Genomic DNA, 14708 nt, shown 5'->3' on the forward strand with positions numbered 1-14708 from the left:
ACAGGCAGAAACAACACTTTGCTGTCGAAAACTAGAAGTTTTTCAAAGCCAATTGCATGTTATAAGGGAAGGGAGTCTTTCGATTCACGTGAATCGAATAGCAGAATAGGGCCTTTAATCTTAAAAGGTTGAGCTAAATTTGAACGAACCATATTTTTAATTTTAGCATTGACACTTTTTTTATAGCGTATGTATGTTCTCATAAGTGGCAATTTGTGGCACTTCACCTAATGAAGAAACAAGCCCTACTGACTATCGACTCTTAACCATTCTGTGTTCGGGTAATTAATTTGCAAGAATGAAGGGACCTAAAATTTTTTTCCTACAGAAAAAGTCATACCAACATACAAATGTTTTTATCATTTTCAAAGTTCAAAGCCCTTTACCTCCATATTGAGGTAGGACTGCTCTTTTAAGTTCTTTAGATTTGGTTTGAAAAATCGCAAGTCAAGTATCTTATTCGGTCAAACCAATAGATTGAAAGATATAAATCAATTTGCGTTTTCCAAAATGGCGGATTTCGCCAGGACTTGAGCTTTTCTTATACCCTTCTTTCAGATTTGAAAAAAATCAGCCTTCCTATATTTGTACTATACATATTTTTGTTGCGACGCTATTTCAAAGACTGCATTACAAAAGTGCCACATGGCCCAAACTGAATAACAGCACAATTTCACTGAAATAAAAAATAACATACAACATACGCTAAAATATATCTTAACAAAAAAAACTATAGTGGACACTTTAGTAATATTTTTTTACTTGCACGTGACCACTCAACGTATTAAGGTTTATAAATTTGTAAAAGTTACGAGTATTCTTTTTAATGATATAACCTGCTTTAAAAACAACTTTCTTAACGCTATTTGTCGTATTTATTAAATTCATCATCGACTTAAGAAAATTGTATAATCGTCGGAAAGGGTTGAGGATATCCATTTACGATGAACTTTATTTCTGATTTTCCAAATCTTTTGGTATTAGGAATGAAGATTTGATTAAGAAATGGAGATTTGATTTGTGTTTTAATAGATAATTTTTATCTTCCTTCATAGTTTGAGAAGACTGCTGATCACCTTTTTGATGCTGCATACTACGGTCAAACTGATGCTGTTGATGGAGTTTCAGAAAGAATTATTTTGGGTATGCCAGCCGCTATTGGAACGGGCCTTTTCAAACTCGTACATAATCATAAAGATACACACCTGCTGCCTTCGGTGTTACCTCTATTCAAAATATCAGCCCTAGGATAAATACTAGTTTACTGTTTTTTTTTTGACATTGTAATTTTATTTAATTAATTAATTTTTTATTTCAACTTAAAGAATAAATTAAACACCGTACTTTTGAATTCTTTTATTTATGGCCGATGAATGTTGTTTGTTATACTGTTGTTGATTGCCAAGTTGTTGTTGTTGTTTTTTTTGCATTTGTTTTTGTTGCTGTCGGACAAGTTCTTCCATTACCTCATGATTATACGTTGAGTGTAGCATTAAACCCAGAACTCCTGCTCTTGATGCCATTGTTGCACGCGTTTGTCTTTCTTGTTCAAGTAATTCATCCATTTTTAACCATTGTCGGACGCGTTCCAAATCAATTTCAGCGCGACGTATTTTTTCCCATACATAATGCTTGAAACAGTTCTTTTTAGGTGCACGACAAAACTCTCCAGTCAAGTTAAAAACATTTGATACTAGAGGACAACCACAAACATCATTATCGCTAACTTTTGCATCCTTGCAATGTTCAGGACATAAAACTCGTAACCTTTTGCAGTAAGTTTTACTAGCTGGATTGTAGAAATCACAAAACATAGAATTGCCTTCAATACGAGTTTTAAAGATACTTCCAAAACTAGCTTGACTTTCATATTTGTTAAAACACTTCTCCATATGTTTTATAGCAGTGCGAGAATGAATTTCATGTCCGCAAGTAATGCAGTACATAGATTGCTCATCCTCTACATCGGTATTGTCTTGTGAGTGAAGATCAAGCGTGCAGTGCTTTGCTCTTTGGACTATCAAATCAAGTTCGTTGTGCCGCTTATCAAGCTCGGCCAAGGCAAAACGAACAACGGCTTGTTTTGCTCGAACTTGATCAAGTTGTTTTTTATTTTCCTCCTCTGCACGGCATCTTGAAAGACCCCATTCTTGAACGCGCTGTGGTAGGACCTAAAAATATAATTAGTAATGATTTTTTTACATAAAAGAAGAAGATATAATGTTTTTTTTTTTAATCTCAAATAACCAATTATTACCAAATTACATGTGCCAAGTTGCACATCTGAAAATTTTGTTGACCTATCAAATATACATACAGTGTTGTGTAGAACATATGCAACTGTTTCGACTTAATATTTCACATTTCCTTTTTTTATGCTTTAACTCATAAAAGAACAAAGCAAATTATTCTAAAGATTATCAAGATATCCTTCGAAAGGCAAATTTGTCCGATTTCATACGAATCTGAGAATTTTTACCTAACATACCTCGAAACCTCGATGTCGCCGTATATCTCGTACAAAAAAAGAGATATCGGCGAGATTTAAACAATTTTTGGAAAAAAAAGAACAGTTTACCACAAATTAAAGAATAACCTCAAACACAGAAAAAAAACTTTTGTATACATATTATAAGGGTAATATTCCATAAACAGAGGCCAATAGAATATTTTTAACTACGTATTCCAGCTCAGCACCCCTAAAATCTTCTTCAGGAAAGCATATTTTGGTTCTTGTGGCAAACAAAAGTTTAATTTTGTTAATCAGTGTAAGCGGTCTCAGTGTGTCAGTTGTTTTCCTGACAGCCATTTCTACCTAACCTAGCCTTTGAAGAAAAGCTCATAAGGCCTGTGCTGATTAGGTTTATGTACGCACCAGCTCAAAAATAAACTTCCCCGGCTGAACTAGTTCACATTTCAGAGTTAATTTATGTACTTCAGTAGTTAATTTAAAAAACGGCCCTGTTATGAGTATCAATTTGATATTCGATAATCAGCCCAATCGAGGTATTCGTTCGGAGAAAGTTCCGAAACGATAGCCCGTTCCGATTGGAACTCACCTTTCTTTCAAGGTATCCATTTCTGAACAAAAAAGAGAAAGTAATTTGAAGAATAAAATATTCTTTATAAAGAATGAAAAAAAAGTACCTTTTATAATTAATTTAAAAAGTATTTGATACTTATCAACCAAGAATTTGTGATTGATATGAAAAGTGATGATTATCTATTTTTTGATATCCGTAATATTATGGAGTCTTTTGCGTACTACGAAACGAGCTGCAAGTAAACGATACTGAAGTAAACAATAGCCACGACAAAGAGCGATAATGTACAATTTTTTTTGAGGCTCAAATGCATTCTAACTGCAGACGCATCGATATCATGACAGCTAAATGACAAAAGTTAAACAATAGGTAAATGGCAGTCGTAAAGGTTAACAACTTTCGTTGAAATAATACGATTTCGTATTACGTAATCCCATTTAAACGATAACGAAGTAGTTTCAACAATAAAATCGTTTTACAAAATAGGCCCTCAGGTATATCAAAAACTTCATTTACAATAATGATAAAATTCACAGTTCATCAACTAAGTTGATAGCCATAATATCAACAAGGCCGGTCCTACATGTGCAAATGCACAAGATGCAGAGATCCAGGGGTGCAAGCTTTCTTATTGCAGAAATACAAAAAAAATAAACAACACACATTTTTGCAACACAAAGTTACAAAGAACCTGCAAAAGAGTTAAGCACTTCAGCTTTTTTTAATGAAAATAAAGAGAACGTTTAACAACGAAGTAATGCACATATTAACACTCTTTCAAATATTACTAAAACGTTAGTTTTATGTAAAATCCACTACGGCCTATACATATACGGTCAATTCCTGAAATCAATACTTAATATTTTTAAACCTGTGTACCATCAAGCAGCTAGAAGGAGTATAAACGCATTTCCAACTTCACCGACCAAGAATATATTGCATTACATAACATATTAAACTTATCCGAAAATAAATCTACGGACTAGAAACACTGGAGCTTGGGAAACTTAGTCCTGATACAACACAAAACATTTATACAACACAGAAAGACAAAGAGAGAAAGAACGAGAGAACAACATACAACACTGAACTATGTGGCACAGAGGGGAGACATAGTTGAAAATTATCTAATGTTATCGCACAGGTGGCTTCAGTTAAGCTGTCGATTTAGAAAAAAACTTCTAAGCCGATCGTTGGGCTTGACGATGCCTGGCTAAGGCTAAGGTGATAGGGGATTGTCACCTTTTTGATTGTCACTTTTGACCATCACCTATTCTTTGCTCTGAGTAAAGTGATCACCAAAACCCTACAAGTGCAGAGATTTCGATGAGTATTCGACTCACACCGGGAAAATCGAGGTTCGATCTCTACCGGTGCCCGATTTTGCTTTTTTATTTCTTAATAAATATTAAATATTTTATATTTGTTCTCCACAAGAAACCATATTCTACTCAACGAACTAAAATTTTCGTATTATTTTTTAATATAATGAGGTTCGGCGTTGAGGATTGCAATAAAAATAGAAAGTGAAAGTGACACATAAATAGCTGTCACCCACAATCCATAACAAAAAGGTGATCGTCACTTTGATAATCACCTTACGTGGAGCAAAAGAACTTATTGTGATGATCAACAATCACCTTAGCCGATTCCACCCCTGGCTCTGCAGTCATCTACCTATTCCTATGTGCCATGGCCACCTGCTAGAATATATTATTTGAAGCAGGACTATCAAATATCGAGGAGCGAAAAGAAACAGTCACATTAAAAATATATGCCAAGCTTATGTTCTCCAGAAACTAAATTATAGACAATGACATCAAAAGAACAATAGACCACAAACTTATCAAGCGAATGCTAAGCTGTATAAACTTCTCGTATATACCAAAGGCCTGGAGAAAAGCTAAGGTGAATTTTATACTTAAAGCGGGAAAATGCTCTCATGTCACTCCAAAAGATTTAAGACCAAATTAATCTATTATCTTTTCTGGTTAAAAGGATGATAGATATCCATCTAAGACAAGAAATAGAACCCTGTCTGATCTCTAAGGCACAACATGCCTACACAAGGGGAAAAGCGGTTGAAACTGCTCTCCACTCTCTGGTTAGCACCATTGAATATTCCCTACAATACAAAGAGTACACACTTGTTGCATTTTTAGACATAGAGGGTGCGTTTAATAATGTCAGGAATTCAGCAATCATGAATGCTCTATAGTCTAGACAATCTTAAAATAGAAGACCTGCTTAAAGCATGATAGAAATCATGCTTAGTAGCAGAATTATCAGTTCAGAGCTGGGAAACTTCAAAACGCGTACAGCACCCAACAGAGGGGCCAGGGAGGGATCTTATCACTTAATGGAAATTGGTGGGCAACGAACTATTAATCCCCACAAAACGAACTTCAAACTCCCTACAATTAAAGATTCAACTTTTACTCTATCCAATCAAGCTAAGTATCTAGAACTCTTTTTTGATAAAAAAAACTGACCTGGAAGCTCAATATTGAAGAAAGGTTCAAGAAAGCCAATGTGGCACTCTTTTCATGTAAAAAAGCCATTGGTGACAAATAGAGTTTTTCTCCTAACATTGCACACTGACTGTACACTTTACTCATAAGACCAATACTTACATACGGGGTGGTAATTTGGTGGTTCGTACTGGACAAAGCGATTAACTTAAACAAGATTATCAAAGTCCAACGGTCAGCTAGTATGTGCATAAGCGGTGCGCTAAGGTCAACCCCTTCGGACGCCCTCGACATACTTCTTAATCTCACACCCCTAGACATCTTCAGCAAACAAATATCAGCAAACTCAGCTAGTCGCCTAAAAGCAACCTTTCAGGGGACCAGTAATCATATTGGCCACATTAATATTTTAAACAACTTCGGATCCATTCCGAATTGTTTACAATACACCACACCTCAATTGCTATTCGAAAATATATTCAGACCTCAATTTTTTCCAGAACTGTATGGGAGGACCGTAGCATTCTGGACAATGAATGTTTACACTTCTATACTGATGGTGCAAAAAACAATAAAGGTGTAGTGGTTTATTCTCGGAAAAACTGAATTTCAGTCTTTTCTTCCGCCTCACAGACTAATGTAGCGTGTTCCAAGCAGAAATTCTGGCGATTAAGGAGGTTCTCTCTTATTTCAGAGAAAACGTAATATCCAATACGGATCTTCTCGGACAGCCAAGCAGCTATTAAATCTATCTCACTACAAATGCAATCACGGTCCTCGATTACCAAACATCTCTAAGAGAGATATCTGAACAGTTCAACATTCACGTCACATGGGTGCCGCGACATAAAGACATTCTGGGCAACTGTAGGGCGGATGAACTTGCCAAACAAGGAACAATCACTCCTCTGCAACCAGAAAGGAACAATATAGGTATTGTATACCGGTTTAAAGAAAACCAACCTTAAATGGACTCAGAGTAGTACTTTCTTAGCAACTAAACAAATATGGTTTTGTAGAGACTTTAAACGTTCAAAGTGTTTGTTGAATTTAAATCGAGTGCATATTAGCTGTTAGATCTGCCATAGATAGTTGTTCTTCTAACATATTATTCCCACGCCTCTTTCTCCCCCAGATACCGCACGCGCTGGGGTCTATTTTCCCTGAGTACGAAGTCATTTGCGGATGATTATCGTATCGGCACTTTTTAGTGTTTTTTGAAGGTAAAAACAAATTCAAAAGAATTAGATAAGTGAGTGCTGATACGAATATCAAAGGAAGGTCAAAGATTGGTACTGCTTAGTACAAGCATTTATTATATCTACGCAAAATAAAAAAAATTAAAATGAACAAAAAAAAAAAACAAATTTAATATTTCATGTTTAATTTCCATAAAGTGTCAAAATTTTAAAAACAAAAATTTTTTAATAGTCAAGAGTGTTGAGAAAAAAATAATTCAATGTACATAAATAAAAGTAGGTACAAAGACAGTAAATAAAAAAAAATCAATAAACAGTAAACATAAATACAAAAAAAAGGTTTATGAGCGTGGTGCACTGATTTATAGTATTTTTTCAGACAAGTACTCCAATCAAAGCGTCATTTGACCATGCGCTCAGTTTTTATTTCATGGATCGATAGGGGTATATTTAAAAGGCTTAAACTAATTTTTTCACCACCTGATCATTCTTTTTAGCGGAGTTATTCACAAAAATGAATTTTTTGGGATATTTTAGTTCTAAGCTTATATCTTTGCTCCAGTATGTCGTAGACCAAAAAATGAACATTCATTCTCTTCCTTATAATATTTTCTATCGTTGTATGTAATTTCATTGTATTAAAGTAAGTTACTACAAAATGGCAGCCAGTTAAAGTCAAATTCTATTTGTTAAAAAACACATTTTGGTTTTTATTTCGAAAAAAGCTTATATTATGGTCAACATTTTTCTTATTTTGTAGTCCTCTTAATTTCCTGCATTTTACAAAAAAAAACAACTCTTTATCACCAAAGATGACCGAGCAATTGATAAATGAACGCACGAAAAACCAATGCGAAACCACCCAAAAATATCGTTTTTTGGGAATAACTCGGCTTCAGAATGTCCTACGACAAAAAAATAGAGCTATTAATTGTTCGTTACATCATTTTCTATCTATTTAGTGCACATTCTTTTTTTGAAACAAATAAAAAATAAGTTATATTAAGTCAAAGACATTTTTTTGTTTAGCAAACTCTTGCCTTATTATATTGTAAACGGTACAAGTATTGGCTGACAGTGGCTCAGTGCGCAAGGTTAGGCCCTTTTTCCGACGCTTTGACTGGAGTAAAGTTTTATTAATATTAACCCTCTGTAGGCACACCTCTTATTTGCGAATCTGGTTTATACTTTTTCATGGCGCTAAAACTTTTTTCGGTCCAATATTTTATGGAGAATCGTATTTGAAATTGATGTAAAATTTTCCGAAGAATTCGAATACTGTATTCACAATTCCAAAAAAAATGTATTTTCACACTTTTCTCTGACCATTTTCATTTTTGTCCTGCCAAATTCGAACGCGTGTGCCGACAGAGGGTTAATTATTAAAAAAAAAGTTTAAACACATTAGTATTCAAATTTATAAGATTACACATGCGTGTTAAAGGCACATGCATACCATAATTCGTACGGTGTTGGGATAATTTTATTATGTCTAAGGTTTGAATCTTCAGTAGGTTGATTCGACGCTCATAGGAAGAAAGGTAAAAAGGGTCCGTCTCCATGGTAAGCCTTTTAAGGCAAAACGAATAAAATTACGTTGGACTGATTCTATTCTTTCTATATGGATGCTATAAAAAGGTGTCCAAACTTGAGATGCGTATTCTAAGTGGGGGCGAACTAAGCAGTTGTAAAGAGCTAATGTAACGTAAGGGTCCTTAAACTCTTTCGACCAACGCTTAACAAAACCTAACATAGAATTAGCCTTCTTACAGGACACTGTCTAATAGGTAGACATGCAAAAAGAATGGGGAGTTGAATGAATGAACAAGAGGAAACTGTTCAACATCTTCTTTGCACCTGCCCTGCTCTCTCTATTAAGAAAACTCCCACTAGCGATCTAGTGGAACGTTAAAAGTCTATCGTTATTCATAAGAAGCTCCGAGTGTTTCGACAAGTGAGTTCCTAACTTGCTAGTCTTTTGTGATATCACAAGGGTTGGAATACACGGTACAATATACAATTATCGTACAAAATTTGGATCGCATGCAATAATTGTATCGTGTGTACACCAGAGTATCCACTGTGAATCGCATAGTGTATGTTTTTTCTTTATTGTTAACGCTGGTAGAACCATGCTTTTTTTTGCCCGACAACCACTTTAACCTAACGGTCATTGAACCAAATTTGTTACGTACGGGCAACTCAATTAAGGGGGCTTCCGTCAGAATTTTAGTGGAATTTACCTACCTGGAAAATCCTATTGGTTGCAAGAAGTATTCCACAATCATCACTGCAATACTTTGACTGCGGTCTCGCATTTTTTCTACAGCCTGGTCCATAGCAGTGTCTTAATCCTTCTAGTTCCGGATTAATATATATTTCTGGGCTCAATGATCGTTTTCGTTTCCTCGTACGATCTTTAACCTGTTTGGGTTTAATTTTTTTTTGGTGCTGTTGAACACACTGTCTTCTTTCACAACGTGGTTTATGTCCCACTCTAACTAAGCAAAATTCACACGTTCCGCAATTCGATGCTTTACATCCTTCACATGTGCCACAGCGTAAGGTTTTTGATTCGGGAGCTCCTTTTTCTTTGACTTTTTTTTTAACTTGTGGGGTTATTATTGCACCAACTGGAACCAAAGTTTTCTCAACTGGGACAGCTCGAAATACAGTTTGCAAGCTAGGATCTTCTTCTTTGCATTTACGGCAGTAATAATGTTTAATATGTTTCGCTTCTTTTTCAGTAATATTAATGCAATCACCATGATACCATTCCTCACAGCCATCACACCCTCTAAACACAAAAATGTTTTCAAGTTAACAGTCAAAAACTACTATTAATTATTATTATATCTCACATCATAAATCTAGAGCAGTCGGAAGAGCGGCAGATGCAGTAAGCCTGTCCATCCTGTTTCATTATAGTGGCAATTTTACTTTTACGCTCTGGTAAATCGAATTCGCGAGCGATTTCTTCTTTCTGGAATGTGGCTTATTATTCTATTTATTATTCTTAATAAAAGCTAAGGTAAACTTACAGATTTTTTACATTTCTTCTTTTCGCTCATTTTTTTTTTTTTACTAAACAGAAGTTTGTTTTATTTTGTTCAGACCTCACAAGCTGTCAAAAAAAATTTAATAGTTTACTTCACAATGGACACGTTCAAACCAGAGATGAGTATTTACTTCATATGTAGCAGATCTACTTCATTAATTTATTTTGATGTATCTGCTACGTAGCAAGCTATTTCTACTTCGTTTGACAAATTTTTTCTAACGAACAAAATCGCCCAGATCCACATAATGGCTGTGGGTCCGGTCATGCATTTTGCATAAAATAAAGCAGACAGCGGCATTTAAAAAACAATCTAAGTGCCTGGCCACACAGTGTTGTGCCCAATCACGTTCCAATTCACATTTTGTAGGAACAAATGTCAAAAAGAGGAAAATCCTCACCCCTCTTGCCTACAACCTGACTGGATAGGCGATTGAAAAATCACTGTGTAGCCAGGCACTAAGGTTATTATATGGCAGGATGGCACATCTTTGCTCATGAAACTAAGACCAAGTCAATCTGCTGAACGAAAAAAGTTTTGCAATAAAAAACACTTTATAATTTGAAAAATCATTAGGTATAGCAATTACGGGGATGGCTTTTTGAGAAAAAAGTTCATTTTTGTTACCTATGTACGAGTGATGCGCTTTCAAGCCATGTAGGTCTCATTTAAATCGGTGCTGGACTTTTTTTTAAATATATTTATTTTTGGGCATTCTCCTTTGTTTTATATGTATATTTTTTTTTCATTATCTGCTACATATTTTCCAAATCTACTTCGTTTTTTTGGGCAATATGTTTCACTTTTCGGGCTTAGCATTCTCATCCCTGGTTCAAACCACAGTACACTATAGGGAAGTTGGAACATTTGTCCTTGTCTTCTCTTTCTATTTACAGTTACCATTTTGACGTTTTAAACTCGGCGAAATTCAAAACAAACCAGCAAAAACAAACCAACAAAACAAAAAAGCAAAAAATACAGCATAGAAATATATTTTAAATTCCGTAATTTTTTCGATTTTTAGACACTAAATTAAGTTATAGTAGAACGTTACTACCAAAAAAACACTTGAAATCGATTTGTATGAGTTTTTTTTTTACAAACAACAGTTCTTTAAAATTGCGCGCGTCCTTGAAAAATTTGGTTTGTTTTGATCTTCACCCAGTTTAGGAGATATTTTTTTCTATTTTCTTTTGTTCTTTTGGTACTGACAGATGAGCGAAATTCCGAATTGGGAAGTTCGAACCATAAACAAAAAATACCAAGACTGGAAACTCGGCGGTCAACTGACGTTTGCCTACAAGCTGCAAGGTGTGGTGAATGTCGTGAACCTATCGTTGTGTTCGTGTCAAAGGTGTGGTGAATGTCGTGAATCTATAAATGTGTGCGTGTTAACGTCATTTACCAACGTGGTGGCTTTCACATATATTCACAGACAGCACTGTACACAAAAGGGTTTCGGGGGGAAAGACGTACGAAAATTTCCAGTCTTGGTATTTTTTGTTTATGGTTCGAACATTTGTCCTTGTCTTCTCCTTCTTTTTACAGTTAAGCCAGAACTATAATTGGCGGATGGAGTCGGATGCTAATGTCAATTGTTGTTGTATTTCCATAAGTTTCCATCCGACGAGTGCGCTCGCAACCGCACTCGTCGGATGGAAACTTATGGAAATACAACAACAATTGACATTAGCATCCGACTCCATCCGCCAATTATAGTTCTGGCTTTACCCTTTTGACGTTTTAAACTCTGCGAAAAAAACACATCCCTTCAAGCAAGAAAACTGAGTTCAACAAAGAAACTCCGACCTCAGACCGCGAAAATCGGGCTTGCACTCACACACTTGCAACTTTTTGTGTATGAACACAAAAGTCGAACGAGAATCGTGGTGAAAAAGTGCGAAAAGGAAAATTGACGAAGGAAAGACAAAGGGAACAGAAAAACAAAGCGTCAACTTCATTTTATTTTTTTTCTTGCAGTGTTTGTGGCGTGTCGTATCTCGCCTTGTTTATTATTAAATTAAATAAATATTAAATAATATGGGATCATTTTAAGGCAAAAAAAGAATTTATCGATAAAATATGGGTGAGTGTGCTCGCGCAGTGATTTTTTAAATAATAAACTAATCATTATGTGTTTTTCTTAGGAAATCTTCTTCGGCAGCCTGACGCCACCAGCACCCACATACATTCAACATCCACAATTTGTCGAATTACATCGAGTTCTCCTGCCGCTGACCTTCACCAGAAAATAGTTATAAAAATTGTGTTTGTGAAAATAAAATAAAGAAAAGAAAAAAAAAATAAAACAGTTTCAGTGAAAAAAAAAAAATAATAAATCTTGTTCTTTTTTTGGTCGCAAATGCGAAACGTCATCCCTTTTTTATTCCTCTTTCTGGTAGGTTTTCGCTGCTCCGACTCAGGTCCGCCTTCGGCTCCGTTTTCTTGAAATGGAGATTTTCACCACACTAATACATATGCAATCGACTTCGCGGTGATTATAATTTCCATACCAATTTGAGCCGCCTTCGGACCAGTTTCTGATCCGAAGTCGGACTCAGCTCCTCCTCAGGCGGAGCGGATTCGGACCGAGGTCGGACCTGTTTGCTTGAAGGGATTTGTTATATTAAGGCCGTGTGTGAATTGCGTTAAATAGTTAAATCCGTGTTAAATTTTTGACACTACTGAAGTGAATAAAAAATTTGACCGCTCTACTGAAAACTAGGGGGTAGGGTGCTTCCATTTTTTTAATCACTCCTCAAAATATTTCATTAAGGGAATCTGTACTTTTTTGGGTATATCAAACGAAATTTTCAGCCAGCAGCCGCGGCAGTAAAAAAAATAAGAATAAAAAAAACACTTATACATTTTTAAGACATCGTTGTTAAAAAAGCATGCCTTAATCGGCATAAATACTATATGATTTACAAAAATACATTAAATATAGAAAATAATATCCATTTTTTATTAAATTAGCACTGATATTTTAGATTAAAGCCTGGTAAGCTGCTCGCGCTAAATTTTAGCTCCCATACAAATTATCGAAAATTTTTAGCCGAGATAAAATGTGCGAATTGGGTTAAAATGTATTAAATAGGACTTTTTTCTTGGCACTACTTTGATCAAAATTCCCTCAAGATAAAACAAAATTACCCTCAAAAATGGTTTTTCTTATATTCAATTAATTATTTTTTATAACAAAACCCAGCTGAAAATATATAAAGTTAAATATTCTAGTATAAATATCCAAGAAATTCTCAATTTCACATACTTTTCTTTATTTTAATCGATAGTTTTCCAACTCATTACGATCAAAAAGACATTTTTTATTCAGTCTTCGAACACTAAAATAGAGTTCACCAGCTGCCAACAAAATAGAAATAAAAAAAAATAAAAAACAAACAACCAAATTGTACATTTTCAAGATGAACAATAACTTGAGGAAGTCCTTTGTATTAATACTTTTACATTTCTTAAAAAATCAACGCATGAAAACAAATATAATTTCAAATCTATCTTGATCTTTCTATCTTGAGAAACGTCAAATTTTAACCACTAGTGTCAAATTTTACCCTGCACCGCAGCTGGGTAAATTTTAACCCATTTTATTCACCACGCTAGTGTCAAAATTTAACCAAACGTCAAATTTTAACCAACATTTTAACGCAATTCGCACACGGCCTAACCCTCAAAATAAAATTTATGAATATACATTTTATTTTGACTGTTTTTAGTTTGAAAATGAAATATGTATTTTGAGCTTCATTTTTGTTAATTTTTTTTATTTACTTATGTCCATTATAAAGTTTTTATTTTTAAGCCTGGTACGCTGCTCGCGCTAAATTTTAGCCGAGATAAAATTCCCATACAAGTTATCGATAATTTGTATGGGATCCATTTTAGCTCAGATAAAATTTTTCGATAATTTGTATGGGAGCTAAGATTTAGCGCGAGCAGCGTACCAGGCTTTATGAATAAATTAAATACAAAATTAATATGTTTAAAAAAAGATTAAAATAAAAAAATTTAAAAAAAAATAAATACTTGCAAAAAGGGGAATTTTTTTTACGAAAAAGGGGAAAAATAAACGTTTTGGTGTTAAAAAAAGGGGATTTTTATTTTGAAAACCTGGGAACCCTGGTGCGAAATCCCGAAATTGCATCTTCTTCACCAGCCCAGAAATGACATTTGCTGGAAGATCCCCATACTGTAGTCAAACAGCATGGTATAAAAAGAGAAGGTATGATCATTAGAAAAAACTCAGTATCGAGAACTGTCAAAACTTATGGCTACTTAAGGTTTTGACAGCCCAGCCCATTGAAATTGTTGTTGTAAACAAATTTGTCTTGGAAATTGTTGTTGCTTTTGACTTTGCCAAATGCAAACGTCAAAACCTTATTACCCCATTTTGTAAGATGGCGGCTCTAATGATCATACCTTGTCTTTTTATACCATGGGTGCAACAGGCCTAGTAAAAATGTAAAATTTTATTTTTTTTACAATAGATCGTGAACGCCCCTCTCATAAAGCCTGGTACGCTGCTCGCGCTAACTCGTATGGGATCCATTTTATCTCGGCTAAAAATTTTCGATAATTTGTATGGGAGCTAAAATTTAGCGCGAGCAGCGTACCAGGCTTAAACAAAAAATACCAAGACTGGAAACTTTCGTACGTCTTTCCCCCCAAAACGCTTTTGTGGACAGTGTTGTCTGCGAATATATGTGAAAGCCACCACGTTGGTAAATGGCGTTAACACGCACACATTTATAGATTCACGACATTCACCACACATCGGACACGAACACAACAATAGGTTCACGACATTCACCACACCTCACAGCTTGTAGGCAAACGTCAGTTGACCGCCGAGTTTCCAGTCTTGGTATTTTTTGTTTATGGCCACCACGTTGGTAAATGACGTTAACAAGCACACAT

At 34.9% G+C, this 14708-nt stretch overlaps 2 protein-coding genes across 3 annotated transcripts in view; one reads left to right on the top strand and one right to left on the bottom strand.

Annotated features, from left to right (window-relative positions):
* The window catches only part of LOC129911028 (DNA-directed RNA polymerase III subunit RPC1), a 31860-nt gene extending 30517 nt beyond the window's left edge, over window positions 1–1343 (top strand). Inside the window, exon 13 of the mRNA XM_055988666.1 lies at window positions 1056–1343. Within this exon, the coding sequence (XP_055844641.1) occupies window positions 1056–1253 (198 nt within the window). The 3' untranslated portion in view covers window positions 1254–1343. The remainder of the gene's footprint in view (window positions 1–1055) is intronic.
* On the bottom strand, window positions 1226–10793 carry LOC129911029 (CXXC-type zinc finger protein 1-like). 2 transcript variants are annotated; one of them, XM_055988668.1, is made up of 5 exons: window positions 10620–10793; window positions 9756–9838; window positions 9576–9697; window positions 8962–9511; window positions 1226–2171 (listed from the first exon to the last, which is right to left on the bottom strand). In XM_055988668.1, the coding sequence occupies exons 2-5, from the start codon at window positions 9783–9785 to the stop codon at window positions 1332–1334; spliced, it is 1542 nt and encodes a 513-aa protein (XP_055844643.1). In that variant the 5' UTR covers window positions 9786–9838; window positions 10620–10793; the 3' UTR covers window positions 1226–1331. The 2 variants fall into 2 exon arrangements, with proteins under 2 accessions (XP_055844643.1, XP_055844642.1); XM_055988667.1 differs by having other exon boundaries at window positions 9756–9878; window positions 10604–10793.
* Between the last annotated feature and the right edge of the window lie 3915 nt (window positions 10794–14708).

This window comes from Episyrphus balteatus, chromosome 2 (assembly GCF_945859705.1).
Source record: "Episyrphus balteatus chromosome 2, idEpiBalt1.1, whole genome shotgun sequence".
Classification (NCBI taxonomy): domain Eukaryota; kingdom Metazoa; phylum Arthropoda; class Insecta; order Diptera; family Syrphidae; genus Episyrphus; species Episyrphus balteatus.

Excerpts from the sequence above, each read along its gene's own strand:
- LOC129911029 (XM_055988668.1), bottom strand. The coding sequence starts at position 9,785 with ATGAGCGAAAAGAAGAAATGTAAAAAATCT. Across the intron at positions 9,698-9,755 it reads AGAAGAAATGTAAAAAATCT|AAAGAAGAAATCGCTCGCGA; the intron begins GTAAGTTTACCT and ends GCCACATTCCAG. Across the intron at positions 9,512-9,575 it reads GACTGCTCTAGATTTATGAT|AGGGTGTGATGGCTGTGAGG; the intron begins GTGAGATATAAT and ends TTTTGTGTTTAG.